The 20,614-nt window shown below is 42.5% G+C and overlaps 1 protein-coding gene across 6 annotated transcripts in view; it reads left to right on the top strand.

The window, feature by feature from the left end:
- The window catches only part of DYRK1A (dual specificity tyrosine phosphorylation regulated kinase 1A), a 179,940-nt gene extending 160,526 nt beyond the window's left edge, over positions 1-19,414 (top strand). For all 6 annotated transcript variants that reach the window (XM_037127136.2, XM_053657723.1, XM_037127138.2 and 3 more), the window contains 4 exons: positions 1,567-1,707; positions 11,364-11,670; positions 12,141-12,265; positions 16,151-19,414. In XM_037127136.2, the coding sequence (XP_036983031.2) occupies positions 1,567-1,707; positions 11,364-11,670; positions 12,141-12,265; positions 16,151-16,771 (1,194 nt within the window). In that variant the 3' untranslated portion in view covers positions 16,772-19,414. The remainder of the gene's footprint in view (positions 1-1,566; positions 1,708-11,363; positions 11,671-12,140; positions 12,266-16,150) is intronic.
- The last annotated feature ends 1,200 nt before the right edge of the window (positions 19,415-20,614 follow it).

Raw genomic sequence — 20,614 nt, 5'->3', positions numbered from 1 at the left:
AATACATGGAAGATCATTTGACTGTGGGTGCGCACAGTGCAGTATACAGATCATGTATCATAAGAGTGTACATTCAATTTGTATAATCTCACTAACCAATGCCACTCCAGTAAATTTAATTAAAAATAAAATCTGGCTCTGGCTGGGTGGCTCAGTTGGCGGGAGTGTCCTTGCATGTACCGAAAGGTTGCAGGTTTGATTCGGGGCCGTGGAGGGGGTCGGTCGGGCAGGAGGCAGCCAGTTGACATTTCTTTCTGTCTCTCTGTTTCTCTCTTTTCTTTCTCCTCCTTCTGAAATCAGTGAATATATCCTTGGGTGAGGACTAAAAAAAATTTTCTAAATTTTTATCTAAATTAAAATCTATCTTAAAAAAAAACACCTCACTTGTGTGCTTTCTTCATTTTTAGAGAAAAGTTAACCATTGGAGATCTTGATCAGTCCATTGGTTTATAAACGTGAAAAGAAAGACCAATGAAATTTAGTGACTTCTGGGTTCTACAACTGTTAACAGGCGGAGCTGCTGTTTGGCAGTAGCTGCCGTAGTGTGAGTTCATTTCTGTTGTACTGTAAATGATATTACTGTAATTAGTGCCTCGTCATGGCTTAAACATTAGGATCACCCAGAACTTCGGTGGCCTCCATCTCGCTCTCTGTAGATGCTGAGTCCTCTGAGTAGATTGACGACCCCCTCCCTCCTCTGACTCTGTCCTCTCTCACCCACTTGCCTCCTCGTGTCTCCTCACTTTTTCTGACCCAGCACACAGCCTTGTCTAGTCCCTTGGAAACAAACAGCAGGCGCAGGCCTGTGCCAGGCCTTGGCATTTGTTTTCCCTAAAGTGCTTTTCCCCGAAGAGCACTGGGCTCCTTCCTTCACTGCCTTCCGTCCTTGCTCTCGCGTCCCTGTCTTGGCGACGCCTTCTGTACACCTTACTGTGAATGGTAGCGCCCTTTCTCACTCCTTGTCCCCTTTTCATTTTCTCCAGAGTTCTTAGCTGCCATCTAACATAATGTATTTATGTCGTTTATTGGTGATCTCCCCATAAACTTCCTGCTGTGGAGTTTGTTCATTTTGTTTACTACTGTATTCTACTGAGCATGGTTTCTGGCATATAGTAGATACTGGGTATTTGAATGAATCTGCACTTAAAAAATGGTTTATTAGAGCCACACCTTATTAAGCCCCTGGGATTTATTTTTTTGTTTTGTTTCTGTTCTGTTCTTGTTGTTTTTTATATTAATTATTGTCCAAGTACAGTTCGGGTGTTTTTTTTAATGGTTATTTATCTAAGACTTTCTAAAAACTTAAACTTTTAAAAATTACCTCTAGTTTTTTTCTTCTTTGTATCCATGACCACCTGATATACCACAGGGGTGTCCCGGCAGGCTCTCAGGAGGACCTCAACTTTCTTCTGTTAATCGTGGCACACTCACCGCCTAGAAGGGTGCCTGGCACATGGGGACGCCCGTGTACTCACTCACCATTGATGAATGCACATCGAGTTGAGCAGAAGCCAAAGTTAACGAGAAATTACAGGCTCTTTTGTTTTGTTTTTGTTCTTAATACAGGTAGATCAGATGAATAAAATAGTGGAAGTTCTGGGTATTCCACCTGCTCATATTCTTGACCAAGCACCAAAAGCAAGAAAGTTCTTTGAGAAGTTGCCAGATGGCACTTGGAACTTAAAGAAGACCAAAGATGGAAAACGGGTAAAATAAGGAAACTTTTTTTTTTTGAGGCTTTGTAATTAGAGTCACTTAGGTATATATTTTCTTCACAAGCTGGATGTAGTTTGAATGGACTATGTGTACAGTCCAATGTTTGCTTAATGGTCAGAGTTCTCTCTAAGGCTTCATTGTAACAACTCTGTCTGCCTTGGGAGATAGCTGACCAAATCACCACGCCTCAGTGCAGCCGCAGGACCGGTAAGTTCAACCTCCGTTTCTCACAACTTGGTTGTGTGGTGAACCCACAGTCAACAGTACTGCAGCTGTGGACAGTAGAAACCATAACTGCAGTGAATGGCTTTTTTTTCCAGGTTCAGGTAGAAGAAAAAGGCTTTTGACTTAAGCAGTATGTGACAAGAATATGAACTGACTAGATTGTTCTTTGATTTTACATTCCTAGCCTGATGACATGGATAGCAAGGATGGCCCATCTCTGAAATCTTTAGAAGGGAGGCTTTAACACATTAGGGTTGTTTAGTGATTTTCTTCCATATGACAACTCTTTTCAGATACCTGAACAATGTAAGTTTAATACAGTGATGGCAGTGGTGCATCTGGATTTCACTTTCTGTGTTGGATATCAGAAAATAATCATGCATTTTGTAATCTAGCCTTAATACAAAATGAATATAATTTATAAATGCAGTTGTATATGATGTGTCTAACAGGCACCTGTGACCGTAGTTTTGCAGTTTTAACATGTAAGAGATTCTGTCTTTGCTCCAGAGCCTTTGCTTTGCCCCTGCGTTTTAGCGACACTGCCGCCACGTGTGGTTCCTTTCCAGGGGATCTTTGTTGTTGGTTTTAATTCACCTTCATGTAGCTAAGGACTCTTCACTTTCAATATCAAGTGGTTTTCTTTAGAATATTTAAGAATATAGATGTAATTATATGTTTCACAAGTGATTAGTAACTTACTGCATTCTGCCTCATTCTCTAAAGTTTCAGGCAGTGCAATATCCGGCAGTTAAGTTATGTCTACCTCCCCATAAGGAAGGGATGGAGAATACCACACAGACATCTGGGCCCTTTGGCCTTTGTTCACATAGTTTAATCAGTTAGGGCCCCATTTTCCCACTGAACCAAAACAAAGCCTGGGACTCCTGCTTAGCTTAACTGCATTCAAGGTAGCTCCTGCCAGTTGATCGGAATTAGCATGGAGGATGTGAAACATGCTTTATGTTTTATCTCTCTGCAGTACAGGCTGCTACTGCTGCTTCCTCCATTTTGAGATAGTCTTTTTCTTACGCTATTTTCATTCTTTTTCTAAATAAAATGTTCATCCCATTTCCCAAATCTCTCTACCTTATAAAACCACAGTTAAGTCACTATAGGTTATAACCTGTCATTTTTCCCAATTTGAGCTATAATCATTATTATTTTTAATTATTTCTGGAGGTGGGGGTCATTTCATAAAAGTACATAAATCATGTTCCTTCCTAAATTAAAAGTATCTTAACCTATAATTAACTAGATTTTTATAAGATTTTCTGTAGCCACAATTAGCAACTGATTTAAGAAGCTTAATTTTTAACGTATGAAATAACTATTTCTCTTTAAACAGAAATAAATTTTGTAAAATAAAGGGGGTAAACCCTCTTTAATCACAAATCTGTAGCCAAAGGGCCACACTGTGAAGGCCGCCTCAGGGGTTGTGACCGTGAGCCTGACTAGATGCGCATGTGCTGCCGTTAGGCGTCTCTGCAGTTGGTTTTCTTAGTGGCTTTGTTTTTAATTTCAGTGTCTCATTTTATGATTCGAGTCCATTTTAACTTCTGAGGCTTGAAATCCGTATCCACTATATATATGTTTTTTCTTCCGTGAGGAACGGGGATGAAGAATTAAGATTATAAATGATGCTGTTTTAATTAAAGTATAATTTATACTCAACTTGGTAGGTGTATTTACAGTGTTGTGTTTGTTGAGTTTTGATCTTTATTTACACTGTATAAAACTATCACAAGATACACAGGGGTGGGCCCAAGTAGGTTTACAGTTGCATTGTGACATTCTTTTCAGTTAATAAAAGTATTATAATAACGATGACCTGCATGTATTTTTCCATATGAACAACTATAAACCTGCTTTGGCCTGCCCCTGTATTTCTACCACCCTGATTCTGTCATCCCAGCCCCGCGTTACGAGTTCTGTCATCATAGGCTAGTTTTGCCTATACATAGAAAATATTCGTATAACTGGAACTCTGTAGTATTTATTATTTTTTTCTTTGACTTTGCAAATATTGTTTTTGGAGTTTCATTCATATTGTTGTGTGTCTCAGGAGGTACTTCATTTTATTGCTTCATTGTATTTCATTGAATGAAAATACCATAACTTACCTATATTCATTTGTTGATGGATGTTTGGTTTGTTTCCAGTTTGGGATGTTACAAATAAGGCTACTGGGAATATTCATGTATTACTCTCTTGTATTTACAGGTTTTCATTTCTGTAGTGTCACTACCTAAAAGTAGAATTATTATCAGGTTATAGGGTACATGTGTTTTTACCTTTGTAAGAAAATACTAAACAGTACTCTGGAGAGTTTTATCATTTTACATCCCACAGTGAGTGAGGGTTCCAGTTGCATGATGTCCTCACTGTTTAATATGTTTGATCTTTTGGATTTTAGCCATTCTGATGGGTGTAGACTGGTTTTCATTTGCATTTCCCCATGGCTGATGATACTGACCACGTTTTCGTGTGCTTTCTAGCCATTAACGTCTCTCTTCTTTTGTGGCAATCTTTCTGTTGTTTATCCCTTTTGCTATTGGCTTCTTTAATTTTTGAGTTGTAGGAGTTCTTTATACATACTCGATATAAGTCCTTTGTCATATATGTGTCTGTTTTTTCCCGGAAAGTAGCTTGCCTATTTTTTTAGTGATTATCTTTTGATCAGCAGGAAATGTTAATATTGATGGAATTAAATTTGCCAACTTTTTTATGAATAGTATTTTTTGTATTTTAAGAAATATTTGGAGACTTCTGGCCAACATGGAGGCATAGGTAGCTACACTGTGCCTCCTCCTACAACCAAAATAAGGACGACAACAATTTAGAAACAAAGTAACAACCAGAACTGACAGAAAATTAAACTGTATGGAAGTCGGACAACCAAGGAGGTAAAATAGACACATTCATCCAGACCAATAGGCGGGGCAGAGTTGGGCAGCCAAGCGGAGAGGGGTTGTGGCACAAAGAGCGGTGGCACCAGGCATGCAAGGCACCCCGGGTGCACAAGATGGCAGCGGACGGACCCTGGGCTCCCAGAGGGTGGCTGGCAGACCCAGCAAGGTGGTGATCGTGAAGCAAGGCACTGCGCACAAGGCGGCTGGCTGGCCAGGCGGTCCCACATTTACGCACAGATAAACCAGGCGAAATTGGGGAGTGAGACAGACTGTGCAACCGAGGGTTCCAGAGCCGGGAAATAAAGCCTCAAAACACCAATTGAAAACACCTGTGGGGGTTGAGGCACAGGTGAGACTCCTAGCCTCACAAGAGAGTTCATTGGAGAGACACACAGGGTCCTAGAATGTACACAAGCCCACCCACATGGGAATCAGTACCAGAAGGGCCCAGTTTGCATAGGGGAAGTGGTGAAGGGACTGAGGTCCAACAGAGAGTGGAGGAAGTACCATGGTTCCCTCTCGAACCCTGCCCCCACATCCAGCCTCACAACCCATCAACTGGGTTCCCTCGCCCTGGTGAACACCTAAGGCTCCACCCTTCATAGATAATAGGCATAACAAAACAAAATTTTTAAAAATTGGCCCAAACAGAAGAAGCTCCGCATCAGATACAACTAAACGACAAAGATATAACCAACCTATCATATGCACAGTTCAAAGCACTGGTGATCAGGATGCCCACAGAATTGGTTGAATTTGGTCACAAATTAGATGAAAAAATGAAGGCTACGCTAAGGTGAAATGAAGGAAAATGCACAGGGAACCAATAGTGATGGGAAGGAAACTGGGACTCAAATCAATGGAGTGGGCCATAGGAAAGAAAGAAACAACCAAACAGAAAAGAATGAAGAAACAAGAATTCAAAAAAATGAGGAGAGGCTTAGGAACCTCCAGGACATGTTTAAACGTTCCAACATCTGAATTATAGGGGTACCAGAAGGGGAAGAGGAAGAGCAACAAGTGGAAAAGTTATTTGAACTTCCCCATTCTGGCAAGGGAGAACTTCCCCAATCTGGCAAAGGAAATAGACTTCCAGGAAGTCCAGGAAGCTCAGAGAGTCCCAAAGAAGTTGGACCCAAGAAGAAATACACCAAGGCACATCATAATTACATTACCCAAGATTAAAATGAAGGAGAAAATCCTAGAAGCAGCAAGAGATAAGGAGGCAGCTACAAAGGAGTTCCCATCAGACTGTGAGCTGATTTCTCAAAAGAGAGCTTCCAGGCAAGAAGGAGCTAAAAAGAAGTATTCCGAGTCATGAAAGGGAAGGACCTACATCCAAGATTGCTCTAGCCAGCAAAGCTTTCATTTAGAATGGAAGGGCAGATAAAGTGCTTCTCAGATAAGGTCAAGTTAAAGGAGTTCATCATCACCAAGCCCTTATTTTGTGAAATGTTAAAGGGACTTATCTAAGAAAAAAAAGATAAACATGTATAATAAAAGGACAGCAAACTCACAATTATTAACCACACCTAAAACTAAAACAAACTAAGGAAACAACTATGACAGGAACAGAATCATAGAAATGGAGATCACATGGAGGGTTAGCAACAGGGGAGTGGGAGGAGGAAAGAGGGGCAAAAGGTACAGAGAATAAATAGCATAGATTGTAGGGAGAAAATAGACAGGGGGCCCTGGCTGGTGTAGCTCAGTGGATTGAGCACTGGCCTGCGAACTAAAGGATCGCTGTTCAATTCCCAGCCCGGGCACATGCCTGGGTTGCAGGCCAGTTTCCAGCAGAGGACCCACGAGAGGCATCCATACATTGATGTTTCTCTATTTTTCTCCTTCCCTTCTCCTCTAAAGATAAATAAGTAAAAGAAATCTTTAAAAAGCAATATACTCTAAGCTACTTGCCAGAGATATATACTTAAGAGATCTATGATTCTACTTATCTCTTTAACATTAATCCTCATTTCACTCTAACTTGTAATGTCTGTCTTCCTTACTAATTCATGACCCCCTTAAAAAAAAGAAAGAAAAGAAAATAGGGGGAGGGCAAGAATAGTATGGGAAATGTAGAAGCTAAAGAACTTATGACACGTAGACATGAACTAAAGCGGGCAAATGTGGGTGGGAGGGGATGTGCAGGGTGGAGGAGAATGAAGGGAAATGGGACAACTATAATAGCATAATCAATAACATATTTTTTGAAAAAGAGTTATTTGCCTTCCTCAAGTTTGTGAAGGTATTCTCTGATACTTTCTAAGTTTTTCTGATTGAATTTTCATGGTTAGAGCTCTGTGGTCCATTTTGAATCAATGTTTTAGTGTGAAATGAGGAGTAGGAGTTGAAGTTTTCCCCCCAAATGTTTACCTAGTGGCAGCATCATTTGTTGAGAACAGTTTTCTTCCCCTATTACCTTCACCTGACATTGCATGATTGTCCCAAACAAAGCCATCTTGTATGTGCTGGTCTATATTTGGATTCTGTTGTGTTCTGTTGGTCTGTCTGTTCTTAAACCATTATTACTACAGTGCTGATTATAGCTTCGTGGTAATTCTCAAATTCAAGTGCAGTTGAGCCTTGAACAACACAGGGGTTAGGGGTGTTGACCCTGCCATGCAGTCAAAAATCTGCGAGTAACTTTTGACTTCCCCGTAAACAGTAAACTTTACTAATAGCTTACTGTTTATTGGAAGTCTTACTGTATTTTTATAATACAGTAAGCTAGAGAAAATGAAATGTTACAAAGATTATAAGGAAGAGAAAATACATTTATAGTACTGTATTGTATTTATCAATATTGGAAGTTAACATCTATTTATAAGATGAATTGTTTGGTAGTACCTATATCAATAGTTTTATATGTTACAAAACACTGTAAATGTTATGCAGTATTATTAACACTAGACATTGAAAATGAAAAGACAGATTCATACTTTACAGGTATAACACTTCATGCATTGATAATGAAGAAGCAGGGATATGGTATCTTCAGGGAAGCCTAGCCTACATGCAAATGAATGAACTGTCATAAAGTGTTTGTCATACAGTATCAGGGTCATTTTATAAAACAGTATGGGAAACTTTGTTATATTTTTTAAAAAGCAGTTGTCTGTGATGATAAGCTGATACGTAGTTTCTCCAATTACAAGAGAGAAAGTGAGAGAGATACAGAGAGGTGTACCATAAAGTAGCACCATTTTTTGAAGAAATAGTTACAAAACAGTAAGAAGGTACTTTATGAGTGTTAATCCGATTCCAGGCCAGTCTTGCACGTGGTGCTCTCTGCTATGGATACTCGGCAGTGATGCCAGCGATGGCGGGGGGGGGGGGGCACATCTGCAGATCATGCCCTAGATTGATTAGATTTTCACATGGAGACACGTACACACCAGATCAGCTTACTAACTGTATGGCATGACAGTTATTCACTGTTCTTTAAGTGGAAGTGGATGGTGGCAAAGGCCTTCTTGCTGGTTAGACCCGTGTCACCGTCTCCAGTGGCAGAGATGGAGGAGGTGGAGCAGGGTGGGAACGCTTGGTGTAACTTCATGGAAGTACGTTGGAACTTCCGGTTGACTTTTTTGTTTCATTTTATTTTTAAAAAAATTTTCTATATCATGGAAGAGTTCCTGCCATAAAAGTAGTCAAAAGCAGTCTTGAATATTCAGAACTCTTCCACCACATCATCTAATGTCAGTTTTTCCCCTGACACTGCCTCCTCTTCCTCACTGGTTCAAAAGCACTCGTCTCCATCACGTCGTTGTCTGTTAATTAATTTCTCTGATGCGATCTGCTAGCTCTTGACTTTTCCAAGATCTCTGTCTTGAAACCCTTCCTCCACCACCCTCCCCCCTTTTGTCATATCCACGATTTCTTTTGTGCGTTTTTTGATCGGCTGTATGAAGTCATACACAAATACCGGGACATGAATTGGTTGTTTTGGGCTTGGTGGTTTTCGCAGCCTTTTCCGTAATAACAACCGCATCTTCAGTGCTGCAGTCCTTCCCTCCTTCCGCGGTGTTCTTTCTGTTGGGGTTCTCTTCGGTGGCGTTGATGATCCTGTCCATGGAGTGCCGTGTGTGATGAGCCTCAGAGGTCCGTATGGCTTTTCTGGTGTAGAGTCTGAGTTTAAAGTTGTGTTTGGGAGCAGGTAGACCACTGTGACACTTCCGCTGATGAGCTCTTGGGTTCTGGGTAGCTGGGGGCGTTGTCCAATATCAGAGGAACTTTAGAAGGCAGTCCCTTATTGTATAGGGACTTCCTGACTTCAGGGCCAGAGCTTCAGTGGAACCAGTCCAGAGAAGGGGCTCTTTCCTATTGGTCATGCCTCCTTGTATTATAACCACAAGCCTGGCAGCTGGTGTTCATCTTCCCTTCGAGGCCCGGGGGGTAAGCTTTATAGAGGGAGGCAGTGCGCAGCGTAAACCCGACTGCATTTCCACAAAACAGAACTAGACTAGCCCTTCGTCCATAAATTCTCTTCTCGTTCTTATTAATACATGGCCTTCGTGGTGTCTTTTTTTCAGGATAGGGCACTTTTGTCCGCCTTTAAAGCCTGTTCAGGCAGATATCCTTTCTTCCCAGTGATCTTTGATATTTCACAAAAACTGGGGTTTGGTAAGTTTCTTGGGTCTTTTGCTTGATCTCTTTTATCAGTCTTTAAAAATCCTCAAATGCTATCTTTGTAAACATTTGTTCCGCTTCAGCATCTTTCTTTCTAAGAACCCCCCAAATATGTGTATGTTGTAGTGTTTAACACCATCTCCAAGGTCTCTGGTTGGTTATTTATTGGGTGTTTGGTTATTTATTGGTTTGTGGGGGTTTTTTTGTTTTGGTTTGGTTTTGGTCTTAGTTTAGATCATTTCTTTGCTCTGTCGTCTAGTTCAATGACTTTTTTTTCTTCTGCTGAGTCCAGTCATCTATTAAAACCATTAAATAGACTCTTCTTTTCTGATACTGCATTTTTTTTGCTTTAGTATTTCCCCTGACTCATCACACATGCTGTCAACCCTTTGAACTAAATTCTTTAACCTTTTTATCGCACTTGTTTTAAAATGCCTGTCTGCCATTTTCAACATCTGGGGCACCAGTTGTGTGGCTCTTCAGTTTTTTTTTTTTCACTTCATTGTGGACCCTTTTTTGTTGTTTCTTGTGTTTGTAATTTTTTCTAAGGGATGCCGAACTTTCTTGTTGGTAGAAGCAAATCTTCTCTTCAAGAAGAGGCATACCTCTCACTCTGTTGGGTCACTTGTGGGGGACGACTCAGTCCTGTTTACAGTTTAGGGAAGTCAGGACTTTGTGTGTTTGACTTAGGCTATGGTCTGCACTGCCCTTGGGGGTTCGGAGCATTCCCGAGGAGACAGAACAGTTCCTACATGTTACCTGTCTCCCAGCCAGCAGCCCATTCCTGCTTTGTGCTCCGGTGTCTGTTCGTCCCGCTGCTCTAACCCGAGACGTACAGTGCCCTGGGGGCCGCTGTGTGGGTTTCTCTGTCTCTCCCCATCCGCGGGCCTGTCCAAATGCAGCTGTTAGAAGTCAGTCCAGAGCCATGCTGGATTCTCCTTACCCAGATCTATAGCAGTTGCTCCTTCCCCTACCATCAGAAGGAAAGGCTCCTCGAGGAAAAGCTTTTCATATTCTAGAATGTACTTAATTCTGGCTTCTTTCTTCCTCAACCATCTGATGGATTTTTTTAAAGGAATGATTTTTGTGCCTTACTTACCAGGCTTGTTCTTACTTTTACAGTGAGACCAGTGGTCTTTTGCAGATTTGTACATTGTAACTAAAAACAAAAATTCAGTGATTCTATTTTTAGTGAATTCAATATTCATGGGGCTGTTAAGGGTTATACTATTATATATTTAAAAGTGAGCTTCCAGAAAATCTCAACACATGTTAAGGTAATTTATTGTTGAACATATTGTAAAGGGAGGCATAAATAAAATTTTCTTTTAATTTCTTTACTTAAACATGAGCAGGCAAGGTTAGGCCATGATTCTTTACTTAGAGCGCACTTGGTGTGATCACTACAGCTAAAGCGGCCATCACTGCAGGAAGCTCTCCCATGTTGCCAGGTGCGTCGGAGAGAGGGGGTTCAGAGGCACTGGGCTGGAGCAGTCGGCTCGCCTCGTCATAAGGGACCAGAGAGTGGGGTTAGGCTTGGTGGACTTCTACTGCGTGTCCTTACTAGGTTTTGCTTGTTTGTCTTACAACCTTTAAAAGTATAAAAACCATACAGAATCAGGCCCTGGGACCATCACAGTTTGCTGAACCCAGGACTAGGTGGTCTTTACAGTAAATTCTGGCCTCAAGATTAATTTGAATTTTTCTAACTGTAGTGTATTTGGAATAGTAATGTGTGAAAACACATTAGAGGGTCTAACTATAAAGCGTTCTGTTTTATAAAGGCCTCAACATGTAATATAGTATATCTGAAGTTATGTAGCCTTCTACATAGCCCACCAAATTTAGAGAAAGCCTTTTTCTCTCTCTTCTCTTTAGGAGTATAAACCACCAGGAACCCGTAAACTTCATAATATTCTTGGAGTGGAGACAGGAGGACCTGGTGGGCGTCGTGCAGGGGAATCGGGTCATACCGTAGCAGACTACTTGAAGTTCAAAGACCTCATTTTAAGGATGCTTGACTATGACCCCAAAACTCGAATTCAACCTTACTATGCCCTGCAGCACAGTTTTTTCAAGAAAACAGCTGATGAAGGTACAAACACGAGTAACAGCGTGTCCACAAGTCCCGCGATGGAGCAGTCGCAGTCCTCGGGCACCACCTCCAGCACTTCGTCCAGCTCAGGTCTGTCCTCGGGCGCAGGCGAGGCCTCCAGCGATGGCTGTTTGCTGTACGGAGTGGGGGTCATTGTACAGTGTTTTTAAAAATGTGTTAATGGGGTGACGAGGGATTATTTTACCTAAACCTGGTCTTTGTAGTTAATAAAAACTCCACCTTCCCCAAAGCTTCAGTGTGAAATTATACATGTCATAAATTCTGCTGGATAGCTGGAAACAAAACTCTTTATTAACCAAATTTTTAAATTGTTTTTTAAAATGGAAATACTTTGTCCACATAACTTGAGTTTTCCACTGATAAAACCAAATTGATAGCAGTTCATGTGAAAAACTTAATCAGGCAGTCAGGTGACTTTCTCTTAATACAGATTGTTTTTGTTACTGTCACACTTCCAGTTTTAACCTTTCAGTTTTAAGCTGCTAGACTTGAACAGAACTGACTAAACTCACGAGCTGTTTGGTGTTGTGACACTGCAGGAGGATCGTCGGGGACGAGCAACAGTGGGAGAGCCCGGTCGGACCCGACGCACCAGCACCGGCACAGCGGCGGGCACTTCTCAGCCGCCGTCCAGGCCATGGACTGCGAGACCCACAGTCCCCAGGTGAGCCCTCTCCCCGCTGGCTGATGGCCCTCGCCAGGCTCCGGGTGAGCGGTGTTGGGGGCTGAGTGTCTGGGGAACAATTGTCATGGAATGTAAAGGTTCATGGCGTCCTCCTTTGTAAAGAATTATGATTTACAATTGAGAAACCACAGCCTTGTCCAGAAAGAGTTAGCATTTGTCGGGTGCAGACCGACCATCACTGCCGGTGTGCGATGTCCGCCCCGTCCCCACACTTATCTCAGGGACCACGGCAACATAGTCGGCCTCACGCTGTTTGGATTCTCGTGTGGGGAGCTGAGTCTGGGTTAGTAAGTTTCCCTGGGTCTGCCTGTTCCGGACTGCGCGCGCACGCACGCACGCACACGCACGCGCGCGCACACACACACACACACACACACACACACCACCCCCCACCCCCACCCCCACCCCCGTGCTCTTTCAGCGCCTGTAGTCCTAGCTTCCAAGTCAGTTTGTGGTTTGGTTTTTAACTCCGTGGTGTTTCGGGAGGGCTTTGCAGGTTTTTTCTTTTTTTCCTTTTTTAACCCTGTGAAAGAAGAGGATCTCATCGGGTCCCACAGAGCATTGTTTCTAGGGTACTTCTAGTGAGAGGTCATTTGAGTGAAGTAAAACTGAGGCTGCTGACTTTCATCCCCATTCTCGTAACTGGGGCTCCCGAAAGCCATGGGGGAGACCACACACACCCGATGGGCTGCTGCCACTGTAAAGTGACATCCACCCATGTCTCTGGGGCAGTCACCCATGCTGCTCAGGTCATCGCATCTCTCCCACTGCTTCTCCCGCATACTTTTGTCAGAAACCTCTGGCCCCCGCCCCTTCTCTGTTCTCGATCACTCTTTCCTGTGTAAGGAAGTCTTCCAGTAGGAGCAACTCTCTTGGCCTCCGTGTGAGCTTGTGTACTTCTGTCCTGCCCTTTTCCACACGAGGCAGAGGTTCCGTCCTGCTGGAGGCCAGTCCCCTTGGGTGCCCTGCCCTGTCCTCCTGCCTTCACCAGGACGTTGCACTTTGCTCAGCCTCTGGCTCCTGTGTGGGCAGCCTCTCCTCCTCCAGTCTCGTCCTCCACTGACATTTTGGAGGGGCGGTCACTGTGCTCGCCTTTGGGTCAGTTCAAGATGAAAAGTGGTATTGGATGGAATACAGCTTTATTGTGCATATTTCTTTTCAGGGATGAATCTGCACAGCTCCACAGACCAGTACTAATTTCTGAGGACTTCCTGCCTCTTTTTCTACTGGATTGTTTTCAGTTGTGGTTTTTGAATTGTGGTTCTCCATCCACCTGCGTTGATTACTTTTGAATTTCTTGCAGAGCCGTACTGGTTTTCATAGTGGCCACAGCAGTTCACATTCTCCAACAGCGAATGAGGGTTCTCTTTCCTCTTCGCCCTTGCTAACTCTTGTGTTTTTGTTTGTTTGTTTGTTTGTTTGTTTGTTCGTTCGTTTAATAATAGCTGTTCCGACTGGTATGAGGTGATACCTCATTGTGGTTTTGACTTGTATTTTCCTGGTGATTAATATGATTAATGGTGTTGAACATCTTTTCATGTACCTGTTGGCCCTTTGTGTGCCTTCTTTGGAGAAATGTGAATCAGACCTTCTGCCCATTTTTTTTTTCATTGGATTGTTGTGGGTATTTTGTTTGTTTTCTGTTGAGTTGTATGAGGTTTTTTAAAATGTATTTTGACTATTAACCCCTTACTTGATATGTGATGTGTGACACTCATTTATTTACTGTGTGTGTAAACACTCATTTTTTATGTATGCCGCGCCTGTTCGTTTCGTTGATGGTTTCCTTCACTGCACAGAAGCTTTTCAGTCCAATGTAGTCCCGCTTGTTTGTGTGCTTTTGTTCCTTTTATACTTTGGTGTCAGATTCAATAAGTTATTGCCAAGACCTCTGTCCAGGAGCTTCTGAGGAGCTTCTGCCTGTGTTTTCTTCTAGGAGTTCTATGGTCTTAGGTCTTATGTTTGAGTCTGCGATCCATTTTTACTTAATTTTTCCATATGGTGTCAGAGAGTGGTCGAAGTTCGTGTGTGTGTGTGTGTGTGTGTGTGTGTGTGTGTGTGTGTGTCTGCAGTTTTCCCGACACCATTTATTGAATATTCTGGGCTATTTTGTCTTACAAATGGATTGATTGTGTATGCATGGGTTTATAGCTGGGCTCTCTCCTATACTGTTGATCTGTGAGTCTGTTTTTATTGCCTTTGTCATACTGTTTTAATTACTGTTGTTTTGTAATATAATTTGAAGTCAAGGAGCGTGATGCTTCTAGCTTTGTTCTTCTTTTCTTAGTTTTGCTTGGCTATTTAGGCTTTTTTGTGGGTTCCATACAAATTTTAGGATTACTTGTTCTATTTCTTTGAAAAATGCTATTGGAATTTTGATAGATATTTTAGTGAATCTGTAGATTGTTTTAGGTAGTATTAATATTTTAACAGTGTTGATCTTCCCAGTCCATTTCCACGAATATCATTCTATTTATTTATCTTCAGTTTCTTTCATTAGTATCTTGTAGTTTTCGATATAAAAGGATAAAAGGCTTTTACCTCATTGGTTAAAATTTCTAGGTATTTTATTTTTGATGTGGTTATAAGTGGGATTTTTAAAAAAATATATTTTATTTATTTCTCTTTAGAGGGGAAGGGAAGCAGAGAGGGAGAGAAATATCAATGTATGGTTGCCTCTCATGCATCCCCTGCTGGGAACTGGACTGCAGCCCAGGCATGTGCCCTGACTGGGAATCAAACCGCGATACTCTGGTTCGCAGGCCTGTGCTCAATCCACTGAGCTATGCCAGCCAGGATAAATGCGATTTTTTTTTAAGATTTTATTTTATTTTTTTTAGAGAGGGGGAAGGGAGAACAGAAGAGAAAAATTGATGTGCAAGAGAAACATTGATTGGTTGCCTCTCACACACCTCCAACTGGGGACCTGGCATACAACCCAGGCATGTGTCCTGACTGGGAATCAAACCTGTGACCCTCTGGCTTACAGGATGACACCCAAGCCCCTGAGCCACACCAATCAGGGCATGATTGTTTTCTTTATGTCTCTGATAGCTTATTATTAGTTTATAGAAATGCACGTTTTTAAAAAAAAAAAAAAATGCACGTTTTTGTGTATTGATTTTTTGTATCTTTTACTGAATTCGTTTAACAACTTTTGATGTCTAAGGATTTTTTTATGTATATAATTTGAAAATATTGACAGTTCTGCATTTTTCTTTCCAAGTTGAATGCCTTTTATATCTTTTCCTTGCCTAATTTGGATTTGTGTTTTAGAAAAGGTTATTTTGATTTTTTTTAGGAGAGTAGTTTGGTGAAAGGCAAAGGTACAGCTGGGAGTTGACAGGAGCCTGCTGTGTGAATGTAGGCAGGGGACGGGGACGCGTCCAGGTTTGGGGACCAGCCGGAAGGCAGCACCAGCAGCGCTGCTGAAGGTTTTGATGCAGGAACGGCTGGCCAGCTGGGTAGGGAGCAGTGCTGACATTGAAGCAGAAGGGTGGGAAGAGGAGGGCTTCAGGGGGGAAGCGGAGAATTCCTGTTGGACCTGTGAGATGCTTCCTGAGCTGTCCCATGTCAGAGAAAAGGCGCTGACCCCTGGCATAAACAGTGCTTCCAGGGAAGGAAAGTGGCCTGTGAAATACAAAACCTAGTTATGTGTATAACTTGCTAAAAATTGTAGCATTTAATAATAACATATTTTGTACTCTTCAACATGTTTGGGACTTTGCATTATAGAACTAACGTATTATCAGTTTCAAAATCTTCCCCTCTCTAGTTAATGTAAATGCTAGTGTTGTAGCTTTTGATTGAGAATAAAACTTTGAAATAGAACTCTATAAATCCTTTTAAAATCTGTTCTTACAGGTGCGTCAGCAATTTCCTGCTCCCCTTGGTTGGTCAGGCACTGAAGCTCCTACACAAGTCACTGTCGAGACTCATCCTGTTCAAGAAACAACCTTTCATGTAGCCTCTCAACCTAATGCATTGCATCATCACCATGGAAATAGTTCCCATCACCACCACCACCACCACCACCACCACCACCACCATGGACAACAAGCCTTGGGTAACCGGACCAGGCCAAGGGTCTACAATTCTCCAACGAATAGCTCCTCTACCCAGGATTCTATGGAGGTTGGCCATAGTCACCACTCCATGACATCCCTGTCTTCCTCAACTACTTCTTCCTCTACATCTTCCTCCTCTACTGGTAATCAAGGCAATCAGGCCTACCAGAATCGCCCAGTGGCTGCTAATACCTTGGACTTTGGACAGAATGGAGCTATGGACGTTAATTTAACCGTCTACTCCAATCCCCGCCAAGAGACTGGCATAGCTGGACATCCAACATACCAGTTTTCCGCTAACACAGGTCCCGCACATTACATGACTGAAGGACATCTGACGATGAGGCAAGGGGCCGATAGAGAAGAGTCCCCCATGACAGGAGTTTGTGTGCAACAGAGTCCTGTAGCTAGCTCGTGACTACATTGAAACTTGAGTTTGTTTCTTGTGTGTTTTTATAGAAGTGGTGTTTTTTTTCCAAAAAACAAAGTGCAAAGCTGCTTGAATCAGAAGGAGATTAACACACTGAACCGCTACAGGAAGGCAAAGCTGATGTGTTGTTTTTTTTAACTTGAAAAGATTGCAAAGGGACAATGAAGTTTTTAAAAGAGCCATGTCCGCACCCATCTTCACGGATAGCTCAGAGAGGTCCTCTTTCCGCCTCCCCCATTTTAACTTGCCACATCCCAGTCCTAGTGGGGTTTTTGTCTATTCCACAAAAGTTTAATGTTCAGATGTTGGTCTTGGTCATTTGCCAACTAATTTTAAAATAAAAAGGCACTGCACAGATTTGCATAAAGGGCCCCATAAGGGTGTTTTTTCCTTTTTGTTTTTCTTTTTTTTCCCCTTTTCTGTTTTTTGTTTTCGTTTTTGTTTGTTTGGGGTGGGGGTGGGAAATTTGGGTTTTCAAGTCCTAAACACACTCGGGCACGGAACGCAGTACTGTAAGGAAGAGGGCCTCCAGCTCACGCAGACGTTGCCGGCGGCTCTGTGGAAGGGGCGGCTGCGGGGAGTCTGTGAGGCATAGGAAGCGTGCTAAGTGGCGGGGATCAGAACTCTCCTGTCTGAACCTACTGAGGAGCGAAGCAGCAATTACACGGGATCCTGTGGGTCTCCTGTCGGAGGGGCCACAGTGAGATAGGAATGGAGCGTGACCGGCCCCCCGACAAGGTGCACTGAGAAGCAGTCAACGGGCCGGTCACGGCCGGCCCCGGGGAGGTCTGAGCGGTGGTCTTCGGGATAGCCTTTGGCCTTATGGATTTGGACTCGACATTAGAAGAGCCTGCCATTTCAGATGCAATCACTTCTGGACACGCTTTTGCAGACAGTCCTTAATGCTGAAAACACAGAGAATGGGTAATTCAAGAGGCCTTTCTTTTAAAATAGACTTTTGTGACCCACTAATTGTAAGGTATTGCAAGGTCACTTTGCGTGTGTCATAAAGTTGACTTCCTTATTGGTTGAAGGTCACAGAGGTAGTGGTTTGCTTTGACGGAAATAGCTACAGCTGTGTCCCTTCCTGCTTTTTACTTTTTCTTTTGCTTTTTCTCGGCACGTGGTATCTCCACCATTTCTTCTGCACAAAGATGTCTTCTGTTCATCCTGAACATTTTTAAAAAATGCAGAATTTTATGTGACTGCTTTTTTGCCTCACAATTATGCTGTGAATTTTACAAAAATTTATTTTCTTTTTTGATAATTTATTGTACCAAAGCTGTTTTTATAGCACATAGATGTCTGTAACCAATAATGTAGCAGTTCTGCACTTTGACACAAGGTGTAACTAGACCATTTTTAAATGTCAGTTGAAATTATGGCTGTACTATTGCTTAAACAAAACTGGAACTGTTGTCGAATCCATAGCCAATACATTTACAGCAATCTGTGTACTGAACATAATAGATTGACATCTAATTCAAGACTCCAACATCTGTTACATTCTGAATGTGTTCAGGCTTCTGAAGGGAGAGGGGCACTGGGTCCAGAAGCTGTGGAGCCAGCAGTCGATTCTTGTATCCCTGAGTAATCTACTTGTGAACTTGAAAGCGAGACCTTGGTTGCACCAACAGGTCCAAAGTAAGATCACGAGCAAAGCGAAAGTCTCCTGTGTGACCTGAAGCAAACAGGCTGGTGTTGAACAGGTGCCTAGTTTCGAGATTATGCTGCCTTAATGTAACACAGTCTGGCAGTTGCTAAATTTGTGTTGTTCCCATTTTAAATTGACCAATTTTAGGGTGTTACACTTTTGAGCGGTTGAATTGGGAGAATGAAGATGAGCAATTTACCTGTCCAGGATCAAAAGAAGCCTAGAAAAGAAGCAGTAATCTACCTCTGCCGATAACCCTGTTCAAAACAACTCAGCAGAACACCACCTTACTTTTCACTGGTCAGTTCCATGTGGCTGGCTAGTCAGTTTTTTTCTGAACAAAAGCAGGTTTTTATATGTAAACAGTAACAAAAGAAAGGCTTAAAACTATGTGGATGTGAATGGAAACTGGGAAATACTCATTTTTATATACCACAAATTTTTTTGTTATTAATCAGGACACCCATATTTATTTTGTAATTAAATGTCAAGCCTGTGGATGATTTTTGAACTTGGTAGTTCATAAAGGTTTACAGTGAATAAAAGGATATCATCTTGCGTATAGCAACATCAAAAGGAATTCAGTAGTTACTGCTGTTTAGGAATATAAGGTAAAGATACTTCTATGGGTCAGGTCATTTTTTTCTGTGCTGGTTGCCACATCTTAAAAAGCACCAAAAATCAAAAGCAGTTTTTAAACCGCTATTTACATAAAGGAAACCATAAAATCTAATGCTTCTGCATACTGTGTTATGTTACAGTCCAGTTTTGTGTGCTTTACTACACGGTTTGGTTACAGGACTTCTGTGCATTGTAAACATAAACAGCATGGAAAAGGTTAAATACCTGTGTGCAGATTGTAAGATCTGGTCCGGACTTGCTGTGTATATTGTAACGTTAAATGAAAAAGAACCCCCCCCTTTGTATTATAGTCATGCGGTCTTATGTATGATAAACAGTTGAATAATTTGTCCTCAGACTCTTTACTATGCTTTTTTAAAATTAAGAACAATGTAAACATAGTAAAAATCTTCCTATGCAATTCTCCTGGCCCAGGTAATGGTTGGCAGGTATCCTGAGCATAAAGGTCCAGTCTCACGTGTAAGAAGGAAAGTAGTTACATTGACCCAGGCTCCAAAAATCTTGGGAAGTAAAACTTGGAGGTGGAACAGATCATTCTGATTGTTAAAATTGATTTTGTCACGAACGATGACTACGTCCACATGGCGTCCCTGCTGCCGAGCGCTGATGGTCCGTGGTTGCCGTGGGCGGGAGAGCTCCGACTTGCTGGGGAGCGAGCAACAGGGAACCCAGAAACGCCCTGGGCCCTCGTCCCGGGGCCTGTCGGTGCCTTCCACGCACAAAGTGCAGAACTCTGCTATGGTGAATGAATTACTAACATAGAGTCTTTTTTTTAATAGAAATTAACTTGCATAAGTATAAATTAAGGTGGCGTTCAGAAGGCAAAGAAACTTGAAAAGTGTTGGTTGTGAGAAGAAACTTCCTCGGGTTTTCTGTGGAGTGCGAGCATTTTACTCAGGTAATCAACCGCGCGTTGTGTACCTGCTGGACTTCGAAGACCGAGGCTGGCTTTTGTTTAGTGGATGTTACAACTACGCGTAAAGAGATCACTAAGGCTGCAGGAATTCTATGAGGCCCACAAAACGACCATTGGGTTTGCCACGGGGCCCTCTTTTCTAGGTCCTGTGTTGTTAAACTTCCTGTCACAAGTCTTAGATAAGGAAACATCAACAGGAGCCGCACCGGGATGGCAGGCGCCCGCTGGCGGCTGGTGGCACACCAGCCCAGCACCCATTTTTGTGTCCACGTTCATTGTGGCTCATTCCGCGTGCAGGACGTGGTCTTCGTGCCATACACGAAGGAAGTGGGAAATGTGGGGGTCAAGGTTGTGGGGGTGCTGGCTGTGGTATATGCGACCATACTCAGACTTTGTAGAATCCTACTTGAGATGGCTGGGGACCTGGTGGCAGGAACCCTGGGTGCCAGAAGAGGAGGACAAAAGTCCTCGTTTTCTTGGCCGTGGCTCTCCTTCCCGAGACTTGTTTCCGGGGAAACACAGGGCGAGTAATTTCTGGTACAGCAAGAAAAACCTTGAGGAAGTCGCTTATTTTATTCTGTGTCGTCCCTCTTAATGCACAGTAGCACCTTGTCAGTGC

This window comes from Artibeus jamaicensis, unplaced genomic scaffold, assembly GCF_021234435.1.
Source record: "Artibeus jamaicensis isolate MK-2021 breed Jamaican fruit bat unplaced genomic scaffold, CSHL_Jam_final scaffold_474, whole genome shotgun sequence".
Lineage (NCBI taxonomy): Eukaryota > Metazoa > Chordata > Mammalia > Chiroptera > Phyllostomidae > Artibeus > Artibeus jamaicensis.
This window is presented reverse-complemented; position numbering and strand designations above follow the sequence as displayed.